Source organism: Entelurus aequoreus, linkage group LG10, assembly GCF_033978785.1.
Source record: "Entelurus aequoreus isolate RoL-2023_Sb linkage group LG10, RoL_Eaeq_v1.1, whole genome shotgun sequence".
NCBI lineage: Eukaryota > Metazoa > Chordata > Actinopteri > Syngnathiformes > Syngnathidae > Entelurus > Entelurus aequoreus.
In genome coordinates this window covers 78,758,694-78,776,284 of record NC_084740.1, presented here as the reverse complement: position 1 = coordinate 78,776,284, position 17,591 = coordinate 78,758,694, and the positions used below count along the sequence as shown (strand labels likewise).

Below are 17,591 nucleotides of genomic sequence, written 5' to 3'. Positions count from 1 at the left end.
GCTGCTCCCTTCATAAACCAACAGAGAATACAGAATTCTATTATTTGAAGACGTTTCAAGGAGTGAAGCAATAGAATGAAAACTCCTGAACGCAATTAATACCAATATTAATTCAAGACATGGAATTCATCTCTTGAACATTATTCAGTCATCCCAATGGAACATGACAGCCCAGACTAGTGTCAATCCTGCATTAATTATAAGGACTAAATACATTCCCACAGATTTATTTAAAAAGAATAAAAGGATACAAAAACAATAAATAAAACAAAACAAAAGAAAAAAAACTAAACATATACATGTATATATATATATATATATATATATATATATATATATATATATATATATATATATATATATATATATATATATATATATATATATATATATATATATATATATATATATATATATATACGTGTATGTAAATATATATATATATGTGTGTATATCATATATATATATATGTGTGTATATCATATATATATATATATATATATATATATATATTGACATACACGTATATATATATATATATATACATATATATATGTATATATATACATACATATATGTGTATATATATATATATATATATATATATATATATATATATATATATATATATATATACATATATATATAGATATACACACACATATATATATATATATATATATATATATATATATATATATATATATATATATATATATATATATATATATATATATACACACACATTATTGTATCAAGTTGTTATTATCTTATTATTGTTTAATATATATTATATATTTGTAGTTAACATTTTTTATTCAATTTTTTTGGAAATTGATTTGTAATATTCCCGTTTGAATGTTTCATTCCAATTCTTTTTTTTTTAAACAGTTTTTATCTCAGTTTAATTTGTCTTTAATATTTTTCGTTCATTTTGTCAATTCATTTTCCATACTAATTCTTTATTGTTTCTATTGAATTTTGTTTTAGTTTTTTTCACTTTTTTTATATTTTCTTTATTATTTTCAATTTCATTCAATTTAATTTAAAAAAATATTTTCATCATTCTTGCTTGTTTGGTTTTTTCATTACAGTACTATATTATTTGTGTAACATTATTTATGTTAATTTATTTATGTATTCAACAGTTCTTTTTGAATTTCTGTTATAATACCTTATTTTTTTCATTCATTTTTAAAAACACTATTATTATTAGTTACTGAATAAAACTAATAAGTAACTAATAATAATAGTGTTTTTAAAAATGTATGAAAAAGGTAATCGAACAGAAATTTATTTATGTATTCAACAGTTCTTTTTGAATTTCTGTTCTATTACCTTATTTTTTTCATACCTTTTTAAAAACACTATTATTATTAGTTACTGAATAAAGCTAATAAGTAACTAATAATAATAGTGTTTTTAAAAATGTATGAAAAAGGTAATCGAACAGAAATTCAAAAAGAACTGTTGAATACATAAATAAAATTAACATACATAATGTTACACAAATAATATAGTACTGTAATGAAAAAGTGAAACGGGCAAGAATGATGAAAATATTTTTTTAAATTAAATTGAATGACATTTTAAATAATAAAGAAAATATAAAAAAAGTGAAAAAAACTAAAACAAAATTCAATAGAAACAATAAAGAATTAGTATGGAAAATGAATTGACAAAATGAATGAAAAATATTAAAGAGAAATTAAACTGAGATAAAAACTGTTAAAAAAAAAAAGAATTGTAATGAAACATTCAAACGAGAATTTTACAAATAAATTTCCAAAAAATAGAATAAAAAATGTTAACTACAAATAAATAATATAATATATATTAAACAAGAATAAGATAATAACAACTTGATAAAATAATAACAACAGAATGAACCATATGGCCCTAATTTGGATCATTAATACCAACTTTTTGCATACGTCTGAAATTGAGACATTATTAAATGACAAACTAATAAAGATCCCTAAAAAGCAACACCTCTACAGACTTACACCAACATGGCTTCTTTTTGACCGATGCGCTAAAACTCTATTATTTTTCATTAACACCTCGGAAGTCATTTTTGCATAATCCTGCTAACAATCTAACAAAAGTCCAAAAATAACCGCCTTTTACGTTGCCTTCCTAATGGCATGGAGATTAAACCTTTTAATATAACCTTTTGCCTTCCTTTTTAATCCATTTTCACATTAATTTCCCCACCTTTCATTTTCCTCCCAAAAGGTCACGTTACGGGTCAATTTGACCAAACTTCTTGACCTCTTCCGATCCAGCAATTAGCCTGAAGCGCTACCTTTGTAAGCGCTGGACAGTGAGAACATAATAATCCCCTCCAAAAAAAAAAAAAGAAGATCCATTTTGCCTTTACACATAGCTGAAGTTATCTTGGCTAAAAACATTTTTGTAATTATTTTTTTTACGAACAAGTGTATTGCACACACAGCGACAACAGAACCATTGTTGTCATAGCGATATGGAGCAAACTGCTCAGTCAGCAATAATAGAAACAAGTGTAACATGCATGATTGTCACACAGACATCTGAGTAGCAACATTTAAAGTGCATGCCGAGGTAGACAAATAAATGCAGCTGAAAAAAAAAAAAAAATCAAGAGGTTGCCTACAGCCACAGCTGCGACTGCCAATGTGTTCCACCTGGCATGCAGCATTAGATTCATTTTGCAGTTGAATAAAGATTTATCAAATTCAACATCCTTGATCATTAATTATTTTATTTCACTATATTATTATTTACATTATTATATGAAATATTATTGCATAAAGTAAAATGACATAAGAATTTTTATTTATTTTTAATTAATAATAAATATATTATAAATGTATATAAATAATATATTATATTATTATAATTATACATACATATTTTTATACTGTATTGGAGCATTTATGGCAGGGGTGTCAAACTCATTTTGCTGCCTGTAGGAGCAAAAGTCACCGCCGCTGTCCATGGATACTGAGGACGAGCACCAGCGGGGCTGACGTGCTGACGGCGAGACACAGCTGGCAGGTGATTAGATTTCACGGGTGGTACGTGTTAATCTAAATCATCTGTTGTCTTTAACAGTAAGCGGCCGGGGAGAGGATTGGGAGTGACGGCAACGTCGCGACATGCCGAAAAACATTTGGAAAAATCTTGCTTAAAAACTAGGGATGTCCGATAATGGCTTTTTGCAGATATCCGATATTCCGATATTGTCCAACTCTTTAATTACCGATACCGATATCAACCGATATATGCAGTCGTGGAATTAACACATTATTGTGCCTAATTTGAAGATAAGGTACTTTTTAAAAAAAATAGTAAAATAAGATAAATAAACTAAAAACATTTTCTTGAATAAAAAAGAAAGTACAACAATATAAAAACAGTTACATAGAAACTAGTAATGAATGAAAATTAGTAAAATTAACTGTTAAAGGTTAATAATAATAATAATAATAATAATGAATTGCATTTGTTACGCACTTTACATTTGTTAACATCTCAAAGTGCTACAAAGTATTAAAAATAAAAATAGAAAGTAAGAATATATTATAAAAAATTTAAATAGAAATGAATCATGACACACACTAGATAAAACAGAAACATAGATAAAGTAGAAATAAGAGCCTGAAAGCACTGGTTAAAAAAACAGATAAGCAAGCAGTGCATTTAAAAACAAGAAGGCAGAGAAATGAGATAAAAGCTGTGCTAAAAAGGTGGCTTTTTAGTCCCTTCTTAAAATGGTTAGTACTATTAGTGGAGCAGCAGCACGCACAATCATGTGTGCTTACGGACTGTATCCCTTGCAGACTGTATTGATATATATTGATATATAATGTAGGAAGCAGAATATTAATAACAGAAAGAAACAACACTTTTGTGTGAATGAGTGTGAATGGGGGAGGGAGGTTTTTTGGCTTGGTGCACTAATTGTAAGTGTATCTTGTGTTTTTTATGTTGATTTAATTAAAAAAAACCCACAAAAAAACGATACCGATAATAAAAAAACCGATACCGATAATTTCCGATATTACATTTTAACGCATATATCGGCCGATAGTATCGGCAGGCCGATATTATCGGACATCTCTATTAAAAACATTAATACAACTTTGTTAAACCTGCACGCTTGGCTCTCGTGTCGTATCGATAACTTCAAATTAAAGACAACTTTAGATTGTTTTCTTTGTTTAAAAATAGAACAAGCACATTCTGGAAGTGTACAAATCATAATGTTGTTTTTTTTTTTACACTTACATGTTGCGTCGTTATTTATATTTTCTGAATAAATGACGTGATAAAGTTCATCAGTCAACTCCTTGGTGTTCATTTTAAATTGATCAAGATAAAAAAATGATATCAAAATCAAATGACAGGATGTTATTTATGTAGTTTGCTCATTTTCCTCGACCGGTGTACTAACATCATGTGCTTTATTTTGTACATATGTAGCATCATCTACAAACAATTGCTATTGCGACATCTAGTGGACACATTTAGAACAGCAGTTTATTCCGTTTGAAAATTTCAGGTTCATTTTTATACTTAGCAAACTCATCCCGCTACTTTGACACCCCTGATTTATGGCAAATATGAAGGAAAAATGGATGTCTTTGAAAGTTTTACAATATAACTCAAACTGACCTTTTTCAGCGTGCATCCTTTTCAGCTCGTGGCTCATGTCGTGCGCCAGGTCTCCCTCCTTAGGCCCGGGCGGCATGTTGGGGGACAAGCCCAGTAGGACCTGGTTCATGGACAGGCCGTTGTGGTGTGGCGCTGAGGACCACAACAACCATGCGGGACGGACAGGGTCATTTTTTTATAAGAAATGACATCAAAATGGCTAAAGTGGTGAAGTCGACGTACGTATTCTGTCCGAGGAGCTTTCTGTGTGGGCCGGCGAGCTGGACACGCTGCTGCTGCGGTGGGACGACGGGTGGCTGCCGGACCTCCTGTGGTCCTCCAAGGACGGGGCGGGGGAGGGACTGTCCGGGATCCGCTCCTGCATACCCTGCAGCCACAACACCAACACACCATCCAAAATATAAACATCCAGTTTAGGCTCATATTTGCGACAGTATTTTTGAAGTCCACAATCAGGCATTAATTAAGAAGTCTCCACCCAGCATGCTACTTTTTCACCTTAGTTCACTAGCAGGATTTGTTTTGACACTTTGAGAGGCAACTGAGGTTGTTGTTTTTTAGCAATTGAACCACGAAGGTCGGACAAAACCTCGCCAATCAAAGCGTTTTTTAAACATGTAGTGTGACCAAACATTAGCAATTACAGCAAAATATAAAATTGACATCACAATATGCTGTTTTTTTGCAACATGTAAAGTTAAAGTACCAATGATTGTCAATGTACCATGACAATGTAAGGAAATTACTCCGGAAATTACGCTAAGTCAGCACTTTGAAAGCAAACAAATCGCCGACACGCACCTACCATCAAAGTTAAGCTAGCTTGTTTTTACATTTTAACGTATTTTTATTACAACTAAAAATAGTATAAGAGTTAAAAAAATAAAAATAAAAATAAAAAACACACACCTACCATCAAAGTTAAGCTAGCTTGTTACTACATTTTAATTTTTTTTTACCACAACTAAAAATCGTATAAGAATAAAAAACAAAACAAAAAAAAAACGCACCAATTAATCAAAGTTAAGCTAGCTTGTTTTTACATTTTAACGTAGTTTTATTACAACTAAAAATAGTATAAGAGTTAAAAAAATAAAAATAAAAATAAAAAACACACACCTGCCATCAAAGTTAAGCTAGCTTGTTACTACATTTTAATTTTTTTTTTACCACAACTAAAAATCGTATAAGAATAAAAAACAAAACAAAAAAAAAATGCACCAATTAATCAAAGTTAAGCTAGCTTGTTACTACATTTTTACTTATTTTTTTTTACCACAACTAAAAATCGTATAAGAATAAAAAAATAAATACAAATAAAAAACACGCACCTACCATCAAAGTTAAGCTAGCTTGTTTTTACATTTTAACGCATTTTTATTACAACTAAAAATAGTATAAGAGTTAAAAAAATAAAAATAAAAAACACACACCTACCATCAAAGTTAAGCTAGCTTGTTTTTACATTTTAACATATTTTTATTACAACTAAAAATAGTATAAGAGTTAAAAAAATAAAAATAAAAAACACACACCTACCATCAAAGTTAAGCTAGCTTGTTACTACATTTTAATTTTTTTTTACCACAACTAAAAATCGTATAAGAATAAAAAACAAAAAAAAACAAAAACGCACCAATTAATCAAAGTTAAGCTAGTTTGTTACTACATTTTTACTTATTTTTTTTTACCACAACTAAAAATCGTATAAGAATAAAAAAATAAATACAAATAAAAAACACGCACCTACCATCAAAGTTAAGCTAGCTTGTAACTACATTTTTACTTATATTTTTTACCACAACTAAAAATCGTATAAGAGTAAAAAAAACAAACAAACAAACAAAAAAAACACGCACCTAACATCAAAGTTAAGCTAGCTTGTATCTACACTTTTACTTATTTTTTTACAACAACTAAATATCGTATAAGATTTAAAAAAAACAAAACAAAACCAAAAACATGCACCTACTATCAAAGTTAAACTAGCTTGTTACTACATTTTTACTTTTTTTTTTACCACAACTAAATATTGTATAAGAGTTAAAAAAAATAAAAAAATAAAAACGCACCTACCATCAAAGTTAAGCTAGCTTGTTACTAAACTTTTACTTATTTTTTTTACCACAACTAAAAATTGTATAAGAATAAAATAAAAACAAAAAAAACACGCACCTACCATCAAAGTTAAGCTAGCTTGTAACTACATTTTTACTTATTTTTACCACAACTACAAATCGTATAAGAATAAAAAAAACAAAAACAAAAAAAACGCACCTACTATCAACGTTTACTTATTTTTTTACCACAACTAAAAATCGTATAAGACTTAAAAAAATAAATACATTTTAAAAAAAGCGCACCTACCATCAAAGTTAAGCTAGCTTGTTATTACATTTTTACTTATTTTTTTTTACCACAACTAAAAATTGTATAAGAATAAAAAAATTAAAATAAAAAACACGCACCTACCATCAAAGTTAAGCTAGCTTGTAACTACATTTTTACTTATTTTTTTTACCACAACTACAAATCGTATAAGAATAAAAAAAAAAACAAAAAAAAAAAAACGCACCTACTATCAACGTTTACTTATTTTTTTACCACAACTAAAAATCGTATAAGAGTTAAAAAAATAAATACATTTAAAAAAAAGCGCACCTACCATCAAAGTTAAGCTAGCTTGTTACTACATTTTTACTTATTTTTTTTTACCACAACTAAAAATCGTATAAGAGTTAGAAAAAATAAATTAAATAAAAATAAATAAAACATGCACCTACCATCAAAGTTAAGCTAGCTTGTTACTAGATTTTTACTTATTTTTTTTACCACAACTAAAAATCGTATGAGAATTTCAAAAAATAAAAATAAAAATAAAAAACACACACCTACCATCAGTTTACTTATTTTTTTACCACAACTAAAAATCTTATAAGAGTAAAAAAATTAAATAAAAAAAACGCACATACCATCAAAGTTAAGCTAGCTTGTAAGTACATTGTTACTTTTTTTTACCACAACTAAAAATCGTATAAGAGTTTAAAAAAAACAAAGAAAAAACCATGCACCTACCATCAAAGTTAAGATAGCTTGTTACTACATTTTTACTACAACTAAATATCGTATAAGAGTTGAAAAAAAAAAAAAAAAAAAAAATCCAGCTCACAGTTTCTGTATTTTGTCTGCTTGTTTTTGTCAAGCTGCTGCACTGAACCGCTCGCGTTAGCGATGCAACTATAACCTTGGCGGAGGTGCATTCTGCATCGGAAGATACCTTGATGACAGAGGTGACCATCCTCGAGGGCAGGCTCTGGCTGTGGGCGGCGGCGGCCATGTTGGCGATGGTGCTGAGGTGGTTCATCTGGCTCATCGCCATGGTGACGGAGGCCGGCGGCAGGCTGACGGGGATCAGGGGGTGGGGCATCATCATGAAGGGGAGCTCCAGGCCTGCGCAAAAGAAGGAGCGAGAGGTCGTTGGTTAGTCAACGACGCGTATGACGGCCGAGAGGGGACAAACTTCGGGAACTCGGCGAAGAGACGCCGTTAATTCGCCGATTTAGCGGCTCCCACCCTTGAGATATCCCCCTTAAAAAGTCCAATAACAGTAAAGCTTTACATCTACTGGAGGGGAATCATTCTCCATGTTAACATAACACGCATAAATGTTTTACGGCGGCACGTTAATAATAGAACGCAATAATAATAAAGAAAGGGGGGATTAAAAACTATACACACAATGGTTCACAGAGCAAAGTTTACTCAGCAATAAAAAGGAATCAATTACGCTGTGATATTATGGAAATGGTCTCAATATTTAAATATGAAAAAACCTTGAAAGCCGCCAATGACTCGTTAAAGCGCCACAAACACGGCTAATTATATCAGCCGAAAGAGAGCCAGAAATGGACTTTCAGTCGGCATAATAAAAAGCCTTTTCTGGCCCTTTCATGCATTAACACACATTATTCCATCAGACGCTATCAAATCTTTTAAATAATTCAATTGCAGTCTGCCGACGGACGCCTAATTGGGGGGAATTGAAGACGTTTAAACGGCAAAGAGAGCCTAATAAAGACACGGCTGAGGAGGGGAAGCATGAGGGTGCGGGGTGGCTTTGACCAAACATATTACATTTTCATGGATTTTTATCACAACTACAAATTGTATAAGAGTTAAAAAAAACACGCACCTACCATCAAAGTTAAGCTAGCTTGTTATTACATTTTAACATATTTTTATCACAACTAAAAATCGTATAAGAGTTAAAAAAAATTATAAAAATAAAATAAACACGCACCTACCATCAAAGTTAAGCTAGCTTGTTATTACATTTTAACGTATTTTTATTACAACAAAAAAATCGTATAAAAGTTTAGAAAAAACACACAAAAAGAACAAGCACCTACCATCAAAGTTAAGCTAGCTTGATATTACATTTTAACATATTTTTATCGCAACTAAAAATCGTATAAGAGTTAAAAAAATAAAATTAAAAACATGCACCTACCATCAGAGTTAAGCTAGCTTGTAACTATATTTTTACCTATTTTTTTTTACCACAAATAAAAATCGTATAAGAGTAAAAAAAAACAAAAAAAAACCACGCACCTACCTTCAAAGTTAAGCTAGCTTTTTACTACATTTTTACTTTTTTTTTCCACAACTAAAAATCGTATATAAGAGTTAAAAAAAAAATAAAACATTTTTTAAACCCTACCATCAAAGTTAAGCTTGCTTGTTACTACATTTTTACCTTATTTTTTTTACCCCACCTAAAAATCGTATAAGAGTTAAAAAAATAAAATTAAAAAATTAAAAACACGCACCCACCATCAAAGTTAAGCTAGCTTGTAACTATATTTTTACTTGGTTTTTTTTTACCACAAATAAAAATCATATAAGAGTTTAAAAAAACAAAACAAAACAAAAACACGCACCTACCATCAAAGTTAAGCTAGCGTGTTACTATATTTTTACTTATTTATTTACCACAACTAAAAATCGTATAAGAGTTTACTTTTTTTTTTTTAAATAAATGAAAAACGCACTACCATCAAAGTTAAGATAGCTTGTATATACATTTTTACTTATTTTTTTTTTTAACCACAAATAAAAATCGTACAAGAGTTTAAAAACAAAAAAAAACAAAAAAACACGCACCTACCATCAAAGTTAAGCTAGCTTGTTATTAAATTTTAACATATTTTTATTACAACAAAAAAATCGTATAAGAGTTAAAAAACCCAAAAAACAAACAAACAAAAAAACACGCACCTACCTTTAAAGTTAAGCTAGCTTGTTACTACATTTTTACCTTATTTTTTACCACAACTAAAAATCGTATAAGAGTTTAAAAAACAAACAAAAAAACACGCACCTACCATCAAAGTTAAGCTAGCTTTTTATTAAATTTTTACTTATACGATTTTTAGTTGTGGTAAAAAAAAATAAGAGTTAAAAAAAAATAATTAAAAAAAACAAACAAACCCTACCATCAAAGTTAAGCTAGCTTGTTACTACATTTTTACCTTATTTTTTTTACCACAACTAAAAATCGTATAAGAGTTAAAAAAACAAAAAACAAAACACGCACCTACCATCCAAGTTAAGATGGCTTGTAACTACATTTTTACTTATTTTTTACCACAACTAAATATCGTATAAGAGTTAAAAAAACAAACAAAAAAAAAACAAAACACGCACCTACCATCAAAGTTAAGCTAGCTTGTTATTAAATTTTTACTTATACGATTTTTAGCTGTGGTAAAAAAAAATAAGAGTTAAAAAAAACAAATACAAAAAATGAATTTTTAGTTGTGGTATAAAAAAAAAATAAGAGTTAAAAAAATAAAATAAAAAAAAAACTAAAGTTGTGGTAAAAAAATAAGGTAAAAATTTAGTAACAAGCTAGCTTAACTTTGATGGTAGGTGCGTGTTTTTTTATTTTTAATTTTTTAAACTCTTATACGATTTTTAGTTGTGGTAAAAAATAAGGTAAAAATTTAGTAACAAGCTAGCTTAACTTTGATGGTTGATCAAAGTTAAGCTAGCTTGTTACTAAATTTTTACCTTATTTTTTACCACAACTAAAAATCGTATAAGAGTAAAGAAAGAATAAAATAAAAATAAAAAACACGCACCTACCATCAAAGGTAAGCTAGCTTGTAACTACATTTTTACTTATTTTTTTACCACAACTAAAAACGTAGTTTCAAAGTGCAGACGGAAGGTCAAAGTTAGGCGCGGGCGTCGTCCGTGCCGCCATGTGGGACTTTGAGCGGCGGGGATCAAAACGCGCTAGTCCTGCGCCCGCTTTCAAGAAAACATCATCGGATCTGATTGAGATTTTTTTTCCTTCTTCTCCCTCTCACTTGGCGGACGTGTTCAAAGTAATAAAAAACAAACAACAGCAGCAACCCTTCGGGTTTTTTTTTTCCTTCCCCTGACTGAACATCAGTGGGCCAAACGGGTGCGAGGAAACCCGCATGGAGACGCCTCGAAAGGGAAGGACACGGCTTGGAAGTGAAAGAACTCCTCTCTCCATTTCCATAAGAAAGAAGGCGGCGCGCCCTCGGAAGTCGAGTATTATCGCACAATTTCAAGCAGCACCTTGTATATCAATTACCACTTATTTTTAGTACAATGAGGGGGTCTAGACTTACTACAGTATGGCCTCATTCGTCACGGTTTACCTGACACATGTGACGTGACCAATTGCCGCCAACATGTGTTTTGTGGCAATTCCGACTTTGACCACAGCGTCAGTCGTAGGTAGAGTGGCGCTTTCCATCATTTTCCGCAGACTGCGTTGCAAAATGATTGACATTATTTGACAAGTGTTAATATTTTTGGGCCCCATTGACATTCCACACACTTTGAACAGTAACGCTGTGTTTGAATATTTAATTAAGCGACTCTTTGGCGTACAACAGTTTGAGATTCACTGCCTGAAGCGTTGAGATGTCCCACTAAATAAAAAATTATATATTTTTTAATAATTTCTCTTGCGCACGAGATACATGTCTAAAAAAATAAAAAGTAAAAAAATTCAATTTTTTTTAAATTTTTTTATAACTTTATAAAAAGTTTCTCGTGCGCACGAGATACATGTCTAAAAAAAAATTAAAACATTCAAATTTTATTTTTTATTTTTTTTATAACTTTATAAAAAGTTTCTCGTGCGCACGAGATACATGTCTAAAAAAAAATTAAAACATTCAAATTTTATTTTTATTTTTTTTATAACTTTATAAAAAGTTTCTCGTGCGCACGAGATACATGTCTAAAAAAAAATTAAAACATTCAAATTTTATTTTTTTTATAACTTTATAAAAAGTTTCTCGTGCGCACGAGATACATGTCTAAAAAAAATTAAAACATTCAAATTTTATTGTTATTATAACTTTATAAAAAGTTTCTCGTGCGCACGAGATACATGTCTAAAAAAAAATTAAAACATTCAAATTTTTTTTTATTTTTTTTTATAACTTTATAAAAAGTTTCTCGTGCGCACGAGATACATGTCTAAAAAAAATTAAAACATTCAAATTTTTTTTTATTTTTTTTTATAACTTTATAAAAAGTTTCTCGTGCGCACGAGATACATGTCTAAAAAAAAATTAGAACATTCAAATTTTATTTTTATTTTTTTTATAACTTTATAAAAAGTTTCTCGTGCGCACGAGATACATGTCTAAAAAAAAATTAAAACATTCAAATTTTATTTTTATTTTTTTTATAACTTTATAAAAAGTTTCTCGTGCGCACGAGATACATGTCTAAAAAAAAATTAAAACATTCAAATTTTATTTTTATTATAACTTTATAAAAAGTTTTTCGTGCGCACGAGATACATGTCTAAAAAAAAATTAAAACATTCAAATTTTATTTTTATTTTTTTTATAACTTTATAAAAAGTTTCTCGTGCGCACGAGATACATGTCTAAAAAAAAATTAAAACATTCAAATTTTATTTTTATTATAACTTTATAAAAAGTTTCTCGTGCGCACGAGATACATGTCTAAAAAAAAATTAAAACATTCAAATTTTTTTTATTTTTTTTATAACTTTATAAAAAGTTTCTCGTGCGCACGAGATACATGTTTAAAAAAAATTAAAACATTCAAATTTTATTTTTATTATAACTTTATAAAAAGTTTCTCGTGCGAACGAGATACATGTCTAAAAATTTTTTAAAACATTCAAATTTTATTTTTATTTTTTTTATAACTTTATAAAAAGTTTCTCGTGCGCACGAGATACATGTCTAAAAAAAAATTAAAACATTCAAATTTTATTTTTATTATAACTTTATAAAAAGTTTCTCGTGCGCACGAGATACATGTCTAAAAAAAAATTAAAACATTCAAATTTTTTTATTTTTTTTTATAACTTTATAAAAAGTTTCTCGTGCGCACGAGATACATGTCTAAAAAAAAATTAAAACATTCAAATTTTATTTTTATTATAACTTTATAAAAAGTTTCTCGTGCGCATGAGATACATGTCTAAAAAAAAATTAAAACATTCAAATTTTATTTGTATTTTTTTATAACTTTATAAAAAGTTTCTCGTGCGCACGAGATACATGTCTAAAAAACAATTAAAACATTCAAATTTTATTTTTATTTTTTTTATAACTTCATAAAAAGTTTCTCGTGCGCACGAGATACATGTCTAAAAAAATTAAAACATTCAAATTTTATTTTTTATTTTTTTTATAACTTTATAAAAAGTTTCTCGTGCGCACGAGATACATGTCTAAAAAAAAATTAAAACATTCAAATTTTATTTTTATTATAACTTTATAAAAAGTTTCTCGTGCGCACGAGATACACGTCTAAAAAAAATTAAAACATTCAAATTTTATTTTTATTTTTTTTATAACTATAAAAAGTTTCTTGTGCGCACGAGATACATGTCTAAAAAAAAATTAAAACATTCAAATTTTATTTTTATTATAACTTTATAAAAAGTTTCTCGTGCGCACGAGATACATGTCTAAAAAAAAATTAAAACATTCAAATTTTATTTTTATTATAACTTTATAAAAAGTTTCTCATGCGCACGAGATACATGTCTAAAAAAAAATTTAAACATTCAAATTTTATTTTTATTTTTTTTATAACTTTATAAAAAGTTTCTCATGCGCACGAGATACATGTCTAAAAAAAAATAAAATAAAATAAATATTATAAAAAATAACAATTCCCCCATGTCCCTTTAGGGGCTGTGTAGATATTTGATTTAGTATTGATTTAGTATTAGAACTGGCCCGCAGGCCACAGCCGCCTGCTGCTGTTTTTGCACGCACCAATACTCCATCAGTGTTGGCGCTAGGAATTTTCAAAATGGGGTCCCAGGGACCCCATCAAGTCATAAAAATGGGGTCCCACGGTAAACATTTGGGGTTCCACTTTTTTGTAAATATCCTGTTATATCTCACATTCTATATTGTCTTTTGGAAAAAGGTTGTCATAAACGTTACTTAATTCATTAAAAATATAAATCAAAAGAAAACACATTTTTATGCATATGTAAATATATACAGTTATAAACATTCATTCACTTTCTTCTTTCCTTCATGGATCTAAACTTTACCGCTTTTTTTCTGTAATTTTATTGTAATATTTTCAGAATGTGTTTGTTCTATTTTTGGCCAAAATAAGACAAAGAAAACAATCTGAAGTTGTCTTTATTTTTTTAGTTTTAATGCCATGGTTTTAATAGTCGTCCATGTGAGCTAAAATGAGTTTGACACCTTTATAAAAACACGCGTACAACTCTCAGAAATGTCGCTACTTTGATAGTAAAATACAGGACTGTCGGAATAGAGACGCAGAACTTCACTTCCCCCCACAAATTCCTCAAGATTTCCTTTAGACTGGAACAAAACTGCTGGCGTATCTCGGATGCAGACGTTTAAGAGGCGAATTCCCACCAGCCCCCTTCCTGCTCCTCCCGGCCGCCTCCACAAGGGCGTAAACAGAACGCTCGGAGTAATTTACCCGAAGTAAGCCTGAGGGAGCCCGCAAAGGTGCGCTCCTATTTGCCGACATTAAAACTACAAATCACTTAATACCGACATAAACAGCTCAGCCATTATGCTGTTGCGCCACTTCACGACTGGCTAAGCAAAGATGACAATGGGTGAGGACGAAGGGAGTGAATTCAAACCGCCCTCGGTAACAGCGTGGTTACAAAAGGCGGCTACGTCAGGAGTGGTTGACGTAAAAAAAACTCCAATCAGATTGAATGTTTTTCAACGATTCCTGACACGAATGATAATAATAATTATAATTATAATAATTAAAGCTGCAAGCAGCGATGGACGGGACCGGTAGGAGACCACGAGGAAGACCCAGGACACGCTGAAGAGACTATGTCTCTCAGCAGGCCTGGGAGCGCCTCGGGATCCCCCGGGAAGAGCTGGTGGAAGTGGCTGAGGAGAGGGAAGTTTTTTTTAGCCATCTTTTGTATTGAAGGGGGAATTGCAAACTTCCTGTTGATTTTAGCTGGAGGTTGTCAGTGTATGAAATCTAGGTCTAAGTGAGACCTACATAAAGGTTTTTGTTTCATGTGTCTTTGACATTCCTACCGGGAGTTAGAGGCAGTTTTGTCTGAGCTGGGTGCGGCCATCTTGAGACTCTGATGTATTGCGAATGGAGAGAAGCATTTGTATTGAAGGGGGAATGGCAAACTTCCTGTTGATTTTAGCTGCGGGTTGTCAGTGTATGAAATCTAGGTCTAAGTGAGACCTACATAGAAGTTTTTGTTTCATGTGTCTTTGACATTCCTACTGGGAGAGACTCTTACCAGGAGGACTTTGACTTCGATACACAGACGCCTGTAGAGAACTGGGACAACACAGACTCTTACCAGGATTACTTTGATTTGGATACACAGATGCAGACGTGGTACCGTGAGTACGCAGCTGCGCTTCCAAACATTTGATCGCTTGCCAGTACGTGCGTGTCACGTACGTAACTTTGGGTAAATATATAAGCTTTATGAACCTTGGGTTAGGTGAATGGTCCTTTGGGCTGAGTGAGTGTGTGTGTTGTGCAGGTGTTTGAATTGTATTGGCGGGTTATATGGACGGGAGCTAGGAGCTAGGAGCTAGCATAACAAACACGTAGGTGTTTTTATGTGGGATTAATTTGTGTCATATTAAATATAAGCCTGGTTGTGTTGTGGCTAATAGAGTATATATATGTCTTGTGTTTATTTACTGTTGTAGTCATTCCCAGCTGAATATCAGGTCACCCCCGCCTCTCACAGCATCTTCCCTATCTGAATCGCTTCCACTCCCCACTAGTCCTTCACTTGCACTTTCCTCATCCACAAATCTTTCATCCTCGCTCAAATTAATGGGAAAATCGTCGCTTTCTCGGTCCGAATCGCTCTCACTTCTGGTCGCCATCACTGTAAACAATAGGGAACTTTGCGGAAATGTTCAACTGACTACGTCACGCTACTTCCGGTAGGGGCAAGGCTTTTTTTTTTGTCAGATACCAAAAGTTGCGATTTTTATCATCGTTGTTCTCTACTAAATCCTTTCAGCAAAAATATGGCAACATCGCGAAATGATCAAGTATGACACATAGAATAGATCTGCTATCCCCGTTTAAATAAGAAAAATTCATTTCAGTAGGCCTTTAAACGACCATTGTGTGTGTGTGGACAAGGATAAGGTTAGGTGAGATTTACCCTGGATAACCTTAGCCAGCTTAGTGTAGAAGGGGCCTTAGACTCTCACATTTTTTGTAAGGGGCGCCGGAAGTTGGCATAGCCGTCAGCGATCCTGTTCTGTCTCCCTGTAATGTTTGTCTGCTCTTGAATGGGCTTGTGCTGAAAATCTTAATTAATAAAGTATTTCTGATTCCGATAATAATCTTCACCATGAACAGGACGTCGGCCTTTTTCCGAGCAAAGATCGGACACAAGCGGAGTCTTTATTATCCCGTCCGTGTTTATTGTGTGTGCAGGAGGCAAGATTACATTGCAAAGAAAAGAAAGATCCAGACAAACAATAATGTCAGCTGTAATTGATCGGAGGTCGGCGACTGGTAAAGCGACAGTCTGCCCCGCCGCTTCTCAGACGCTGGCTAATGAAGCTGTCTGTCAGGGCTATTTACCTGCTCTTAAATGGACGGCAGGTGATGTACTGTAAGAGACAAGGGCGGGAAACAGGAGCCGCAGGAATGTCTAATTGGTCGGCACGGGGCGAGCGTGGGATTCCGCCGCTAATTAAACGCCTTCTTGAAAGTCTTTCTGTCTTTGTTTGCCGGGCTGCCGGAGCAATGCGGCGGAGACGTGGTCAAACTAACACTTCCCGGTTATCCTTTCAGTCGGATTTCAATTGAACCGGACCAAAAAAAAGGGCCGACGTGTTCGCCGTTAAGCCTTCTCGTCTTCCTCTCTGATCCCGTCAAACTGAAGAGGACCGTTCTACCGCGGGACGGAAAAAAACAATCTCATGCCCGTCCTTCTTTAATTGAGCTTCGGAAAAACGCCTCCATGCCGTATTCCTGCAGCAGAGGTGAAGGAAACCACAGTCTTTATTCCCCCTCCTTCATTGCCGTAACAAGAATTTGAGGCAAAATGTGAGGGAATTGAAGACTCACTTTTCTATTTAAAGGCCTACTGAAAGCCACTACTAGCGACCACGCAGTCTGATAGTTGATATATCAATGATGAAATCTTAACATTGCAACACATGCCAATACGGCCGGGTTAACTTATAAAGTGACATTTTAAACTTCCCAGGAAACTTCCGCTTGAAAACGTCGCGGTATGATGACGTATGCGCGTGACGTCACGAGGTCAAGGGAAGTGTTTGGACCCAATTCAAATAGCTCTGTTTTCTTCGACAAAATTCCACAGTATTCTGGACATCTGTGTTGGTGAATCTTTTGCAATTTGT

At 31.8% G+C, this 17,591-nt stretch overlaps 1 protein-coding gene across 1 annotated transcript in view; it reads right to left on the bottom strand.

Annotated features, from left to right (window-relative positions):
• Positions 1 to 4,580: 4,580 nt before the first annotated feature.
• Positions 4,581 to 17,591, bottom strand: part of LOC133659241 (dachshund homolog 1-like) — a 478,649-nt gene continuing 465,638 nt past the window's right edge. Inside the window, exons 7-10 of the mRNA XM_062061974.1 lie at positions 7,940 to 8,112; positions 4,885 to 5,029; positions 4,663 to 4,794; positions 4,581 to 4,594 (exon numbers count right to left, since the gene is read on the bottom strand). Of these exons, the coding sequence (XP_061917958.1) occupies positions 4,581 to 4,594; positions 4,663 to 4,794; positions 4,885 to 5,029; positions 7,940 to 8,112 (464 nt within the window). The remainder of the gene's footprint in view (positions 4,595 to 4,662; positions 4,795 to 4,884; positions 5,030 to 7,939; positions 8,113 to 17,591) is intronic.